The 15619-nt window shown below is 46.5% G+C and overlaps 1 protein-coding gene across 3 annotated transcripts in view; it reads right to left on the bottom strand.

Annotated features, from left to right (window-relative positions):
- Positions 1-1749: 1749 nt before the first annotated feature.
- Positions 1750-15619, bottom strand: part of NCKIPSD (NCK interacting protein with SH3 domain) — a 29674-nt gene continuing 15804 nt past the window's right edge. The window contains exons 5-13 of one of the 3 annotated variants that reach the window (XM_027837198.1): positions 14246-14811; positions 13249-13419; positions 11524-11610; positions 11213-11351; positions 10905-10985; positions 4001-4129; positions 3686-3778; positions 3232-3404; positions 1750-2896 (exon numbers count right to left, since the gene is read on the bottom strand). In XM_027837198.1, coding sequence (XP_027692999.1) covers positions 2633-2896; positions 3232-3404; positions 3686-3778; positions 4001-4129; positions 10905-10985; positions 11213-11351; positions 11524-11610; positions 13249-13419; positions 14246-14811 — 1703 coding nt within the window. In that variant the 3' untranslated portion in view covers positions 1750-2632. The remainder of the gene's footprint in view (positions 2897-3231; positions 3405-3685; positions 3779-4000; positions 4130-10904; positions 10986-11212; positions 11352-11523; positions 11611-13248; positions 13420-14245; positions 14812-15619) is intronic. The other 2 variants (XM_027837199.1, XM_027837200.1) reach the window with 2 other exon arrangements.

Genomic DNA, 15619 nt, shown 5'->3' with positions numbered 1-15619 from the left:
TACAGATATGTGAACTTATCTCCTTCCTTTCTTTGGAAGGGGACTATGGGTGGCACACTGCACATATTGCCAGTCTCCATTGATATGTTGGTTAGTTCTGCTGAACTGCTTTTTTTCACCTCCAATTTTCTTTTTTACAAGGAATGACTTCCTGGATATATTCAGAAATGAAGTTGTTGGTGTTGTAAAAGATATCAATACAAATTTTGTAAATTTAAAGCAGGAAAAGAGATGTGTCCTGGTAAAAGTTATGAAAAGTATCCTTCATCGTGTCTTGTGTTGTGCCCTAGAGGGTTGCCTGTCCCAAAGCACCCTCCATGTCCAACCCCCTCATTTTACAGATGAGGAAACTGAGGTACAGCAAACAGCCACTTGCCTAACGTCAAATAGACAATAAATGGAGAGCTCAAGATAGATGATATGAGTACATGCCTAGTCATGTGGGCTTCTGTTGGCAGCTCAGGAAACTGAGCCCCCTTCAGAATCTTGCTCTGCAGACAAGAAGCTTAGGCAGACAGGCAAGGAAGTAGCATGTTCCTGACTCAACTCACCCCTGGCCCCTGCCTTTAGGGCACACAAGAGAGAGATGAGCTGGCTCCACACACACCTTTAGGAAAGGCAGAGGGGTTGCTACAAAGGGAACCTGCTACTCCAAACATTACTTCCCATCACCATACCACCCACAGAGAAATAATCTAGACTAGTGGAAAAAAACTTGAGTTTGGAGTCAGATGACCTGGGTTTGAATTTTGGATCTGTTTACTATTACCTAGGTAACTGGACAAGTCATATCCATTATATGAGTTTCTTCCTCTATTATTAAAAAAAAAAGCTTGGACTATATCTCTAAGGTCCCACTCAGTTCTAAAATTCTATTTTAGCTCCCACCTTTATTGGTGCACTGAGGATGAGGACAGACAAGCTATAAGCAGATAAACTTGGTCTCCCAGTAAAGCACCTCCCCACCCTGACCTCCAATGGTTAAGACATCAGCCTCGATGTGAGGGGTAGATTGGAGTTGGGCAGTTTATGGAAAGAGAAACCTACCTCTCTTATACTTGTGAGACATTCCAACCCCCACCCCCACCCCACACATTACCTCACAGGGTTAGGAAATCAGTACCAAAGGCCAGAAAGGGGAGGGGCTGGATAGAAAGAAGATATGAGAAAAGGAAAATGGGATTGAGTGATAAACCTGCTTCCCACCCCTGTCTCAAGTAGGGAAAGGGAGAAAGGGTAGACCCTAGGATCATAGAAAACAATCTCTCCAGAGCTCTCTCCCTCAGGCTGAATGAGGGTGTCCAAGGCTGACCCTGTTCCTCCACACTCCCACAATAGGAAGTGGCAGGAAGGGTGAAGGGGGGATAAACAGGCTCCCTAAGGCTCAGGTCATTGTTACAGACACAAGGAACAATTATTAGGGCCTCTGAACATCTCTCCTGACTCATAAGGACTGCATCAGCCCCCTGACTTTCAAAGGGAGTGCAAAGAAAGAGCATATGATTTAGTCAGACCTGGATTCCACTCTTAGCTTTACTCCTTGCTGAGTGACTTTGGGAAAGTCCCTTCTCTTCTGTAAGTCTCAATTTCCCCATTTATAAAATGAGCCTTTTGGAATAAATTAGTTCTAATATATAGGTTTCTTTCTACTATAAATTCTCTGATTTTGTGCTTCCCAGTCCCCAGTCCTGGTGGGAGTCCCTTTTCCTCCCTCCCCAGATGCAGACCAGGCAGGAAGGTCCCACAACCTGGGGATGCTTGTAAGTGATTTATTCATCTATTTTCCCATCTGGCTGTGCTATAAGCAGTTAAGAAAATACACGTCCCTTTGAACATTCATACATTTTTTACAGAGAAAACAAAACCTGATGCTGGTCAGACCATCCCAGAGTGGAGCAGGGCTACAGTGGACCCCTGAGTGCCAGGGGGCAAAGGCTCCCAGCCCACAAGAGGGCCTGTTGGCTCCCTTCCTTAGCCTCCTTCCCAACTTGGGGTTAGATCCCAATCCCAAGGGGCACTGGGAGAGAGTGGGAGGACAGGTGGGCCCTGAAGGCTGGGGGGCAAAGCTAAGGCAAGAAGGCAAGTGAGAAGAATAGGCAGGGAATAAGTGAGGCAGCCTCAATAAGGTCAGGCCAGGGCTTGGCAAGTATGTTCTCTGTCAGGCCAGAAGAACAGTGTGGGCAGGGTTAGGTAATAAGCAGTAGTGGGAAGAGAGAAAGGAAAGACAGAGGCCTTGGGGGAGCATCAGTCCCTCACCCCACCAAGGAACACCCAGAACCTTCCCCAACCCCACAGTATTTCCACTATTCTGTTGTTTGTTCTTGGCTTCCCCCTTCCTCCCCTGTACCAAAGAACACCCAGAGCCTTAGCCCTTCCCAATGTTCCTAGTGCTTTTTTTGCTTTGGGGGGGGGGGGGTGAATGGGGGTGGTTGAGACCGGCTCAGCTTCATGCCCCCTATCCCGCAACTCTGTGCAAAACGTTCTGGGCCCCCAAGGCCTAGGGTGAGGGCATCAAGCCCCCTCACCCAGAAGTCTCCAGGTCATAGAGTGGATGTTGAGGGGTAGGAGTCTGGGGCCTGGGGTTAGGGAAGATGGCCGAGAGCAGAGGTAGAGGCAGGTAGGGGGCCAAGGGTTAGCTGCTGGATGGGCAGAGGAGAGCTGGGAATTCCTCGCACATGTGGCGGACGATAGTCTGGTCAGTATGGCTCTGCAGTCCACCCTCTTCTTCGGACAGGATGCGCCTCAGGGTGGCGCGCAGGTCTGGCAGCCGGTGGCCGTGCTGCAGGTAGGAGGTGGAGCGGATGAGGCCGTGCATCAGAGTCAGGTACTGCATACGCAGCTGGGGACGGAAGCCAAGCCAGAGAATCGCATCATTCGTCTGAGTCTGAGTGTCTGTCTGTGCGGCAGGAGGTGATAGGTGTGGGATGGCCGGGAATGGGAGAGAACCCTCCCCTCCCCACCACAAGTAAGGACCTTGAAACCACAGACAATCTAACTGCACAAGCCCCAAACCAGTGATAGCCTTCAAAGTATGGATGAGTTCTAAAGCTATCGCCTGGCTTTGAAACAAAAATTATGATAGATTTGGGGGCAACAAACTTACCCTCCTAAAGCAATGGGTGCAGGCTGGTCTTAAAGTACACCTGATTCCCAATACACTGCCCACCCCCCGTGTGTGTGGGGGGGGTGTAAAACACCTCACAGGCAGGAGTTGGGCAACCACTGGCCCACCTTGTCTCCAGGTGACAGGTCTGAGATATGCCGCACAGTGATGTCAATCAAGGCCATCATGTCAGTGTGATAAAAGATGGAAGCAGTCTCCCGGGATGCAAACACGTCCTGCAGGAACTTGAGGACTGAGTGAGAGGGCTGTGGCTGGTGCTTAAAGATGCGTACTGGGTCATCTGGAGATGGGGATGGGAGTAGAGGTAGGACAAAGTCCTATCTGAGCACTATATTCCTCATTTTCCAGGCCCTTGTCACCATCTAAAGGGCTTCCTCCTCCCCACCCCACAGCACTACCTGGGGCCTTCCTTCCCTTCCAGACACTTTCCCCCTCTTTCTTCCCCCAGCACCCCATGAGCCCTGGAGGAAAAGGGGGCAAGGGCAGAGAAAAGGTATTTCCCTCCAGAACTTCCCCAGCTCCTCCTCCCAAGATGCTTCCAGGCCCTTCTCTCCACCTTACCCCCTCTGTTCAGCAGCAACAACAGCTTCTCTGTGAAGATCTTGACATTTGAACGTTTGCTGACAGTGGTCATGATGACGTTGTTTTCTGGGTCTGAAGAAAAACAGACTCAGAGAGACTGGCTGTGAGGGATCTGGGATGATGGGAGGTCATGACTCCCTCCTCCCTCTCAAGGACTATTTCCCCAACTTGATCAGGCCCTCATTGAGTGGATAGGGCCCTCATGTCGGGGCTCCCTGAGGAGAGGGAGGGCTATCTTTCACTCCTGAGATGAGAGGTTTCTAAACCCCTGGAGGTGAAAGAGATTTCTCTCACCTGGAATGTGCAGATTGAAGGCCAGAAGTAGATTGACAAAGAGGTCAGGCAGCTGGTCAGTAGTATCTGAGGGCAGACCATCCTCAACAACATCCAAAAGGAACTGAACAAAATGGGCACTGAGGTGCTCTGCATGGAGGGGAACGGCAGAAAGTCACACGTGGTCCCAGTCCTCTGCCTGGGCCCCACACTCGATGCCTGGGCATCTACTCGATCCACTTTGGCTGAGCAAACCAACTAAGGGCTTCAGGAATGCCCGGGGGCTGCAGTGTCTGACAGTTAAGGTCTCCCCTGCTCCAGCACCCCAAATATCGACTCCTGAACTGTTCCTAATTGAAATACCTCCCTGTCCATTTGTAAAAAGACAGGCTCTCAGGGCTTAAAGGGAGCTCAGAGGCCACATCTGGTCCAACCTGTACCTGAGCAGAAATCCCTTCTATAATATCCCCAACAAATGGTCGTCCAGCTTCTGCTTGATAATCTCTAATGACGGAAAGCTCACTCTCTGCTAAGGCAGCTTATCGCATTTTCAGTCAGTTCGCCTTGTTAGGGAGTTTTCTTCACATCAAGTCAAAATCTGCCTCTGTAAGCTCAGCCCACCATTCCTATTTATTTCTTGTGAGCCCAGGCAGAACAAATCTAATCCCTCTTCTGAGGTTTTCAAGTCGTTGAACGTGTTATGGCCCTAAGTCTATCAATCACTGTTAATATTTAGCTAGCATTAATAAGTGGAAAGCAGAAGGGTATAATAGAAAGGGGTGCTCAGACAGAGGACCTGGATATGAATTCTAGCTCCAGCAACCAACAGCTGTTTAATATTGGTCAAGCCACTCAACCACCACGAGTCTCAACCTTCCTGGCAAAATGGCAACAACATACACATCTGTGTATCCTTCCTGCCCTGCACATACGTGTGTCCTGTATGTGTCTGTCCATCCATGTGTGTCTTCATCCCTACCTGTCTCAGACTAGGAAAAGCCCAAAGACTGGGTCCAGATCTAGTTTATACCCAGTCCACAGCTACTTGAGATGAGGAGGATGCATGGATGGCTTTGTACAGAAGTGTGTGTGTCATCTTGGCCACAAAAATCAGCCCTAGCCTTGGGACTACCAAAACATTGGAGCCAGCAGGAGGATTTGAGTCACAACTGGAGTTCTTAAAGAAACACACACAGCATGAAAGAAACAGACTCAGAGGAAGAAAGGAGACATCAAGAGTTGAGCCAGAAAGAATCTGCATCATAGAAGCTATTGGTAAAAGGAGAAAGAAAAAGTGGGCTGAGCTGCAACAGAGATCAGGAAGGGTCACCGGCACTTCCAGGTGTCTCAGGCTGAAACTATCAGTTGTACCTGAACCTCTTCAAGGACTGAGGGAAGTCCCAAGAAAAGGTCTATTCTTTCTCCAACTTCCCGGTACTTGGGATTTTTTTTGGTTTGTTTGTTTTTTTAATAAACACTGTAACATACTCTCCCCAGCAAAGACTGTTTTTTCACTTTCTTTGTATCCCCACTGTGCTTAGTACAATGCAGGGCACATAGTAGGTACTTAATGTTTACTGACTGATTTTACTCTCAATGTTTCTGGCAACCTGAATTTTTGCCACAACCACAAAAAGGCCAGGGGTCGGATAGAAATAAACATAAATTCAAATTAAGGCAGAGAGAAATCTATGCCTAAATATTAGGAATTTGCCTAACTGGGGACTCTGAGCTATTGAAATTGTATTTCATAAACTGCAGAGGAGGGGATCAGGAGGGGAAAACACGGACCTGAGAGATCTTTAGATTGCTCCCAGGCTAAACAAATGAGCAAATTATTTTAACAGGGTGTGGCTGATTAAATTGCCAGCAACAAAGATGGTGTGAGGAAAGGAAGGTAACAAGTATCTCCTAGCCATCACACCCAAAATCACCTATGTTACATACATAAAAATAAATACAAGGAGTTTGAGAGGAGGAGGGAGGCACTTGTAGAAGATGGTGCTTGACTTGAGTTTCAAAGGAAACAGGACTCCTAAGAGGCTGGAGCAAGGATAGAGTGCACTCTAGAAATAGGGGACAGACAGTGGAGATGGAGATGGGGCATGTATCATGTGTGAGGAATGCCAAGGAGGACAGTTTGGCTGAACTGCTGAGTGAGTAAAGTGTAGTGACACATAATACAGCTAGAGGGCAAAGTTATGAAGGGTTTTAAAAGTTGAACAATGGAGCTGGATCCTAAAGGCAATAGGGAGTCATTGGCATTTACTGAGTAGCAGAATGACATGGTGAGATTTGGTCATGACCAGAAGTAACCCCGCCATGTAAGGTCCAGGGGACACTAAGTTAGGGGAGGATTCATAAGGACAATGGCTCAATATTTCACTATTCTCTAATATACTTAACACGCAACTTCTGACAAGAGGACGCTGGGCGTGGTCAAGACAAAGTAGCTTCTCTGAATCACCTTGAGAGAGATACTGTGCCAACTAACAGGACAAAAGACTAACAAACTGATACATTACTAGCTAAGCTGACCAACAAAAAAATTAACAAAAAAAAAAAAACGAAAAGTAGGAATTCACAAATGAACAGGAAATCTTTTAAAATTGCCCAGAACTATTGTGCCAGATAACAAAACTGATAATCTAACTGAAATGAGCAAACCCACAAAAAATGTAACTAAAGCTAACAAAACAAGAAACAAACAAAATAAACAACCAAACCTCCAGGAAAAAAACTTAACAAAGTCATAAATTAACTCTCGCTGTGGGGCAGGGGGAAGGGAGGTGAAACTTCAGGTCCCAATGAATTTATAAGTGAATTCTAGCAAACATTTAGAGAACAAATAATCCCTGTTACATGAACTTTTAAAAAATACAGAAAAAAAAAGGCAGCTCAATGATCCAGTGGATAAAGTGCTGGTTTTGGGGTCAGGAACACCTGTGTTCAAATTCCATCTTAAGTACTTGCTAGCTGTGACAATCCTGGACAAGTCACTTAACCTCTATTTTCCTCAGTTTCTTCAACTATAAAATGGGGATAATAATAGCACCTTCATTACATGGTTACTCTGAGGATCAAATACACTTAAATCACTTTGTAAATTTAAAGCACTATAAAAGTTATCATTAGTTCTTACTCCCAAGCAACTGAACTTTGCTGGAAACCATATCAAATAACATGAACAGCTTCACTACAAATTCCTTTCATTTGAATGCAACCCCTCACCAGTGCATGAAAAATCATTTATCCATCTCTGATTGACTACTTCTATCATATTCCCACAAAAGATTATTCTAAATGTTTCTTGCTTTTTTTCCAACTCTACCACCACACTTCTCCATCAGATGACTTCATATATTTTACTGAGATTGAGGACCCCCCCAATGAGAACTTTCCCATCCTCCATACTTCAAAATCTGTCTTCCCCATCTTCTCCTTATTTCAGAGGATTAGTTGGTCTTCTTTATCTAAGCTAACTCCTTCCACTGTGCCCTTGAGCCTTTTTCCTTCCATCTTATCTGGAAGTCTACCTGAAATGATAATTTCCCCTCTCAGATCTTTAAATCCATCACAATGTCTCTCTCCCAGTCTTTAGATACATCTCCTTCTACTACCCTCCCTCTTACTCCTCAACACAGCTTGCAATCTGGCTTCTGACCTCACCACAATAACAAGACCACTGTTGTAAAGGTCCCCGATGACCTCTTTTTTTGTTTTTGTTTCTTTTTTCAATGCTTTTTGGTTTTTGCATCTTACTCATTTCCTGATATGATCCATCCCCATATCAAATCCTTTCTTGTTACAAGAAAATAATGTTACAAAGAAAAATAATGAAACAAAACTGACCAACAATTTGACCCAGATATCATATGCCATCTTACACCCCTGACGTCTCTCATCTCTCTTCAAAGAGAGAAGCAAACTTCTGTTTCATGACCTACTCTCCAGGACCAAGAATGAACTGATTGATAGGGTCTTAACTGCTACATCTGATGGCTTTGTTTTTTTTTTTTTTCTCTCTTCATCCCTCTTGACCTTTTAGCAGCATTCAGTGCTTACTTACTCAGTCCTTATCATTATTATTATTTATTCATCCTTCTTACTCAGTACTTTCACCTCCCATGCCATTGCTCTATTTTTCTGATTCTTATCTTGTTTAACTGGCCTTTTCTCAATATCTTTTGCTAGTTTACTGTTCTCCACTCCTGAATTTCTAAGTATGACTGTCCCTAAGGCCTTTTCTATTCTTTCTACAGTCCCTCTTGGTGATCTTATCCACTCCCATATGTCTGATTATCACCTCTACACAGATGACCCCCAAATCCATGGATCCAGCCCTAATACCCACTCTCCAGAATTCCAGTCCCAAATCTACATTTGCCTGCTAGATATATCACACTGGCATCTAAATCTCAGTGTATTCCAAACTTGACTCAATCTTCCCCACTTCTCCCCAAACCCAAACCTCCTTTTTCCTCCATTTCTATAGAGCACACTGCCATCCATCCAGGCACATGGTTTCATGAGTTGATGTGGCCTTGCCTGATGGGCCCACTTTCCCAGGTTCACAAACACTCCCTCAACCTGGGTACAAGGCCTTCACTCCTATATCCCATAAAAGCTCCTACAGCCCATGATCCATAAGGAAAAACCTTCTATGCCCCTGTATGACATTAGATTGCAATATGGTTCTTCCTATCACTTCCTGATAGGACTTTGGGGAAGGTATATTTTTCACCAGAGGTTTGATTTATGGGAAAAAAAAATTGAGAGTAGTTTCTACAATATATTGATGATTTCCTTAGAGACATAAAATAGAATAGCCTACACATTACCAGGCCAGACCTGGGGTTTAATCAACATTGGGAACTCAGAGTAACACCAAATGCGTGGAGTTGTAAAGAAAGCTCTTTGTAAAACAAGTCTGTGTCTCAGGAATGCATCAGCTTAAGATCCCCAATTATTATAGAGACACAGTCTTAGCCAGGTCTCCATACAACTGGGGCAGGATAAGCTGGTCATAGCTCACATTTACATAGCATTTTAAGGTTTACAAAGCGATCTGCATGTTATTCAATTTGATCCTCACAACTCTAGGAGGCAGGTGTTATTATTATCCTCCTTTTATAGATGAGGTAACTGAGGCAGACAGTAGTTCAGTGCCTTGCCCAAAGTCACACAGCTGGGAAGAGTTTGAGGCTGGATTTGAACTCAGGTCTTCCTGACGCCAGGCCCAGAACTCTATCCACTGAGCCACCTTCTTCCACTAATGCAGACTGGAAATTGGTCTATAACTTGTAGTGTTAAAAGCATTACGGGGGACAGCTAGGTGGCACAGTGGATAGAGCTCTAGCCTTGGAGTCAGGAGGCGCTGAGTTCAAATCCAACCTCAGACATTTGACACTTATACTTACTAGCTGTGTGACCTTGGGCAAGTCACTTAACCCCGATTGCCTCACCCAAAAAAAAAAAGCGTTACCAGGGGCTCTGAGAGGCCTCATTAATTGCCCAAGATCACATCACTGGCAGGGTCAGAGATAAGTCTCAACTAAGACCCCCACAACTTCAAGACTGGGCCCATCACTTGCTGCTGCTTCACACACATCATACAGGTAGATGGGTGGTGCAGTGGGCAAAGCAATGGACGTGGAGTCAGGAAGATCCTGCCTCAGATGCTCACTAGCCATGTAGCCATGAGCAAGTTTCTTAACTTCTCTCAGCCTCAGTTTCCTCATCTGTAAAATGAGGATATAATAGGGTTGTTGTGAGGATCAAATATGATCAAAAGAGAGGTGTAAAGTGCTCTGCAAAACTTACATATAATAATGGCATAGAATAACATAAAAACTTATATATAATAATAATATTTATATAGCATTTGTTAAGTGCCAGATACTGTGCTGAATGTTTTACAATTATTCTCTCATTTGATCCTTACCACAACCCTGTGACAGAGATACTATTATGACCTCCATTTTACAGACAAAGAAACTGAGGCTTAGGTTAAGTGACTTGTCCAGGGTCACACAGCTAGGAAGTGCCTGAGGCTGGATTTGAACTCAGGTCTTCCTGACACTATCCAGTGCACCACCTAGCTGCCCCTGTTAGTCATTATTATTATGACTATTATTGTCATCATCACCATCATGCTACCCGGTATTTCTATAGCACTTGATACTCTGAAAAATGTTTTAGCTATATTACTGAATTATATCCCCAGCACAGAAAGGTGTATGGCACGATGGACAGAGACAGCCTTGTGATTGATCAGGAAAGATTGCAGGACCCTGGGCAAATTGCTCAGCCCCTATCATGGGAAAGTTGGGAGCATGGAGAGAATGGGCTGGGCAGGGCCACCCATAGATGTGTGAGGAGGGGACTTGGGGGAGAAACACAGGGCAAAGAACCTCAGGATTCAAGGTGCCACGGGTCCTAGGGATCTTCCTGCCAGGGGGCTGTGAACTTGCTTTTTACAAATATTTTGATAACTGTACTTCAATACAATTGGCTTCCTTCATGAGCCTATGTATTTTATTTTGTGCATTTAAAAACATGATTTTGAGGAGTCCCTACGCTTCGACAGACATTGCCCAAGCTGCCCATAACACAGAGCCAGGTGAAGATCCTCTGATACAGTCTAACCTTGTTATTTTATAGATGAGGAAATCTAGGCCTAGAAAAATGAGATGGCTTGTCTGAAGTCGTAGAGAATAAGCAGCAGGGCCAGGATTCACACTCAGACCCTCAACCTCCAAATCCAGTACACTTTCCAAGGCACCATGAAGGCAAGGGTGGAGGCTGGAGCAGAAGCAGGAAGAAAAATCTTGCTGGGAGTAAGCCAGGGACACTCCCCACCCCCAGACGCCATCAGGCTCAGAGCCTTCAACTGGTCCCTTTCGTGCACATTCCCCAGCCTTACCATAATGGTGATAAGGGAGCGGCTCCCCCATGGAGAACACCATGGTCAGGACCAAGGCCGAGTAACACATCTTCTGGTGGTCTGGGGGAGGAAGAAGTGAAATGTTCTAGCTAAGTTTGAGCCCAAGCTGACCTCGGAGGAGGAGGGAGATGTGGTGGGAAGCCTTGGACTGTCCTCAGGGAAGGTCTCTCAGAATCAGGTCTGAGGTTGGGAAGGGGAAGAGGGAGCAGAGGAAAAGTCCTGTCAATTAAGAGTGGGAGAAGGAGTCCTGAGGGCTGGAAAAGGGTCAAAGAGCCCTTTGCCCTCACCCTGTGTGTCCGTCTGCATGTCCCGAGCCAGCTCCATTGGCAAGATGGACGTGACCAGTGTAGAGATTACAGCTGCATCGAGGCTACACATGGCCCCAAAACACTTCAGGAGTAACAGGCGGAGGGGTACCCGGTGCTCCTGAGGATGGAAGAAATGGTCAGTCCTGATGAGTATCCACTCACCCCATCCCCTACCCTGCCCATGATAGCCTGCTCTGAATCCTGGGATTGGGGGAGAGCAGAAGTAGGGCTCTGGAAACTCTCCCTTTCCTCCGTACCCAGATCTGTGCAGCTCAACCCACAGCCCATACCATCTGATAATAGGCCACCAGAGAGAGGACTGGCTCAAACTCATTCTTCTGGCACATCTTCCGACAAACTTCTGGGTCTGCATCTGTCTGGAAAACACAATGGAGGAGACAGAGGTGGTAATAAATGAAGGGAGGCCTAACCCTCTGGTTACAGGCAGAGGGGCCAGTCCTGTCCCTCTAGAGATACATGCACTAATATGTCTCTGCTCAGACCCACAGCTCCTTGGGGGCAGGATCTGCATCATTTTTGTCTCTGCATACCCATCATTGGGAACAAGGTCCCAAACATAGTAAAAGATTTGGAGTCAGAATTCAAATTAATTTGAAAAACATATATTAAGTGTCTATTAAGTACTCTCTACACTGGGGGCACAAAATAAAAATCATCTAGCCCTTGGCGCCCATGGCACTTATGTTCTTTGATGGGTTACAAAATGTATCCAATTAAGTATAACGTAAGGTAGAGAATAACAGAGGGACAGAGATAGGAACTGCTCTAGGAAAATCTGTGGGAGAGATCACTTTAGCAGAGGGGGATGAGAGGTTTGGTGCCCAAGACTTTACCTGAGCTAGTCTCTGGAAGGAGAGAAAGAGTAGAAAAGGTGGAGATGTGGACAGAACACAGTCCAGGCATGGAGGATGCCTTAAGCAAATACACAGAGGTGAAAGCCAGCATGTAGAGTTTAGCAAACAGCTAGCTTGCAGTCCAGCTTGGCTGAAATGCAGCACTCCACCCCCCACCACCACTCCACCCCCACCTCGGATATTTTAAGTTCTAAAGTACTTTCTAGCTCTAAAATCATATGAAAGACACGGGGAAATGACTAAATATTGCTGAGTTCAGGCCCACATCACTTCTCCCATAGACTACTTTGATAGCCTTTTCTCCCCTTTCTGACCACATAACTGCCAAAATCATCTTCCTAGAACACAGGTCTGATTAGATCACTTGCATACTCAAGACATTTCACTGACATCATACGCTATGCTAGAACGCCACCTCCTCCGTCTGTCACTTAAAGCCATTCTTGGTCTGGCTGCAACCTAGCTTTCCTGTCTAATTTCCCATTACTCCCCCTCACCTACTTTACATTCCAGCCAAACGTGGCTATTTTCTGGTCCCCACAGACAACACTGCATCTCTTATCCCTGTGCCTCTCCCCAGAATGTTCTCCCTCTTCATCTCTGCCACCTAGAACCCCTAGCTCCCAGTTCAGGTGCCACCGCCAGCAAGAGGCTTTCCCTAGCCCCCCTCCCCCACTTTAATGCTCTCTCTCCCCCCACTGATTATTTTATATTTAATTTGTATATATTATCTGTGCATCTATTGTATCTCCCTAATCAACACATAGAAGGTACTTGAGGGCAGGGACCATCATTTTCGTTTTTTGTAACCCCAATGCCTAGCATATGCTTGGCACATACTAGACACAATAAATGCTCGTTGATTTGAATTTTTTTTTAATTGCCTATTTCCATGCTACCCCCACCCACTAACTGTGATGCTGCCAGGGCAAGATTTTACTGCTAAGAAAACTACATATCAAAGAAGGAATATGACACTTTCATGTTCATGCAGAATCCTGGGAAGGAAGCATGAAAGTATTTGACTTCAAAGATGTGAGATTTAGTGGCTCTATTGCACAAAAACACCTTTCTAGGACTGTGTGTAGGCCCTCCTTGCAGTCCCTGGATCCCTCCCATCTCCGCTCCCAGGCTGCCCACCAGGATTCGAAGCAGCTCCTCCAGGTAGCAGCAGATAACATTCTCATCTTCATAGAGGGCCCAGCTGCGCTGTTGGGCATCATCCTTCCGCCTTGCTAAATCTGCAAAAATCACCTCTAGCCGATGCTGGTCATGACACACTTGGCCGGAGGGCAGGGCTGAGCTCAAATCCTGTCCCCCAGGACCCAGACATAGGAACATTAGTAAATAAAGTCTCAGTTGGCTCCTCCCCTTCAGGTCCAGCCACTGCCTCAGTCTTGACAGCCTTGGTACACAGGCCTTCTCCTCTAGATAGCCTTCTAGGATTGACCAGAATCACTCTCCCACCCCACCATTCTTTTTCAACTTTTGCTACTATCGTATGTAAACTGAATTCTGTTGGCTTCATTCCTATCTCTCCTCTCAGACTAGGGACTCTCAACCATGTCTTCCTATTCATGAGGTCCATAGCCTCAACCTCCAGACTTGACCTTAAAATTGACCTTTGACTCCAGAGCCCTTCCTGGTACAGAAAACAGCAGCTCTTATACCCCAGGAGAAGAAGGAATAAAAACAGCAAAAATCCTTCACTATGACCACCCCCTGATCAACCGACTTATTTCTCTCACTGATCCACCCTCAAAAAATACTAATTCTACTATCTAATTGAGCTGAGTATGGTAATGCCAAGAATTGGCCTGTGCATTGTTGAAAAGATGGGGATAGAAGGGTCCCTCCACCCTCTGTTCTTGGCCCTGACGCCAACCCCAATCCTTGACAGTGGGGCTCTGGTTTGCTGCTCTTTTGTCTTGCCCAAACCGGGAGCTCCTTGAGGGCAGGACCTGGACCTGCTCTTGCTCTTCTGTCTCCCCCAAACTTAGCGCTCCTAAGGGACAAATCCAAGTCTGTTCATTCTTCTCTGCCTCTTCCTCTGGACTGGGCACAAAGGAGGGAGACTAGTAAATCCCAGTTGATTGGATCACCCACCTCTGCTCTTTCACAACGCTCCACCCTGTACCTTGCTCTCCACCAGGGAGATGAGGATCTGCTCCATGACACCTGCAACAGCTGGGACTGAGCTCTGGATGTGCCCGACGACAACACCGATGGCCACACGGCACAAGTCATGGCTCAGGCTGGTATTTCTTCGGACCAGCTCCATCAGTTCTGCACCAATTGTTGAAGGCACAGACACTGGGGCCGCAGGATCCTCTTCCTTCTTTTCTGGCTCCTCTAGGGTCAGGGTGCTAAGGGCCTCCAGATCAGGAGCTGGAGCTGGGGCTGGAGCTGGGGCTACAGCCACCTCATGCTCATCCTTCTCAGGAAGGCCCTCTGTGCTCTCAGGGGGCTCTGCAGTGGTGCTCTGGTTCTGCAAGGTGGGGGGTTTGGGCACAGCACCACGAGTGCTGCTTCGGCTAGGAATAGGAGGAGGTGTGTGGCTGGGACTTGAGGCAGCTGTGGGGGGTCCCGGCGCCACAGTGCTGGGTCCACTGTACAGTGTGTCCAGGGATGTGGTACTGACTGACGAGTTGCTGGACAGGGAGCTGCCCCGAGCTGGAGCATCTGGACGAGCATCTGGACTCCCTACAGAAAGGGGATAGAAACCCTGACACTCCAAATGGGGGCTCTGACACATTACCCTCCCCAGCCCTTCCAGCCTTTTCCTCTCCTAGCTGTCTGTTCTTCCACCCGGCTCCTGAATTTCTGAGCTCAACAGCTCTCTCTATAAAGCAATTGGCAAACTTCAAAGTGCCATACAAAATTAGTTATTATTATCTCCTCCTCTGTCTCTTGCTTTTCTAATTTTCTCTCTCTGTCTCCATTACCATCTTCCCTTCTTTCCTTCACTGCTTGGGGCAGGGAAGGAGATGGTGGATGGTAAGTGGGAGAACTAGGGCAGCAGCTGCCCTGGGGAAATGTCAATCATACAAGGGTTCCCCTGGCCGAAGCTCAGTCACATATGCCAAGAGCACACAGACACATGGCTGACAGCAGGGAGATGATGGGGGAAACAATGACAAATTATTATTATTCTGAATAGCAACAGCTCACATTTCTATAGCTTTAAGATGGATGAATTACTTTACTTACCACAACCCTGTGGAGGAGTTAGGGCAGATAATTATAATCTCATTTTGTGAATGAGGAAACTGAGGCTAGGGATATAAAATGACTTGTCCAAGTTCATACAGGTGAGTGTCACATCCAGGATTAGAATCTACATTTCTGGACTCCAAGAACAATGCCGTTTCTACTATACCACACTAAGTACACCACCCCCTCCAGACATACATACATGGAAGCTCTCTCTCTCTCTCTCTCTCTCTCTCTCTCTCTCTCTCTCACACACACACACACACACACACACACACACACACACACACACACACAC

Source organism: Vombatus ursinus, unplaced genomic scaffold (assembly GCF_900497805.2).
Source record: "Vombatus ursinus unplaced genomic scaffold, bare-nosed wombat genome assembly UNPS02014820.1, whole genome shotgun sequence".
NCBI lineage: Eukaryota > Metazoa > Chordata > Mammalia > Diprotodontia > Vombatidae > Vombatus > Vombatus ursinus.
The sequence above is the reverse complement of the archived record's forward strand: the minus strand, read 5'-3'. Positions and strand labels throughout refer to the sequence as shown.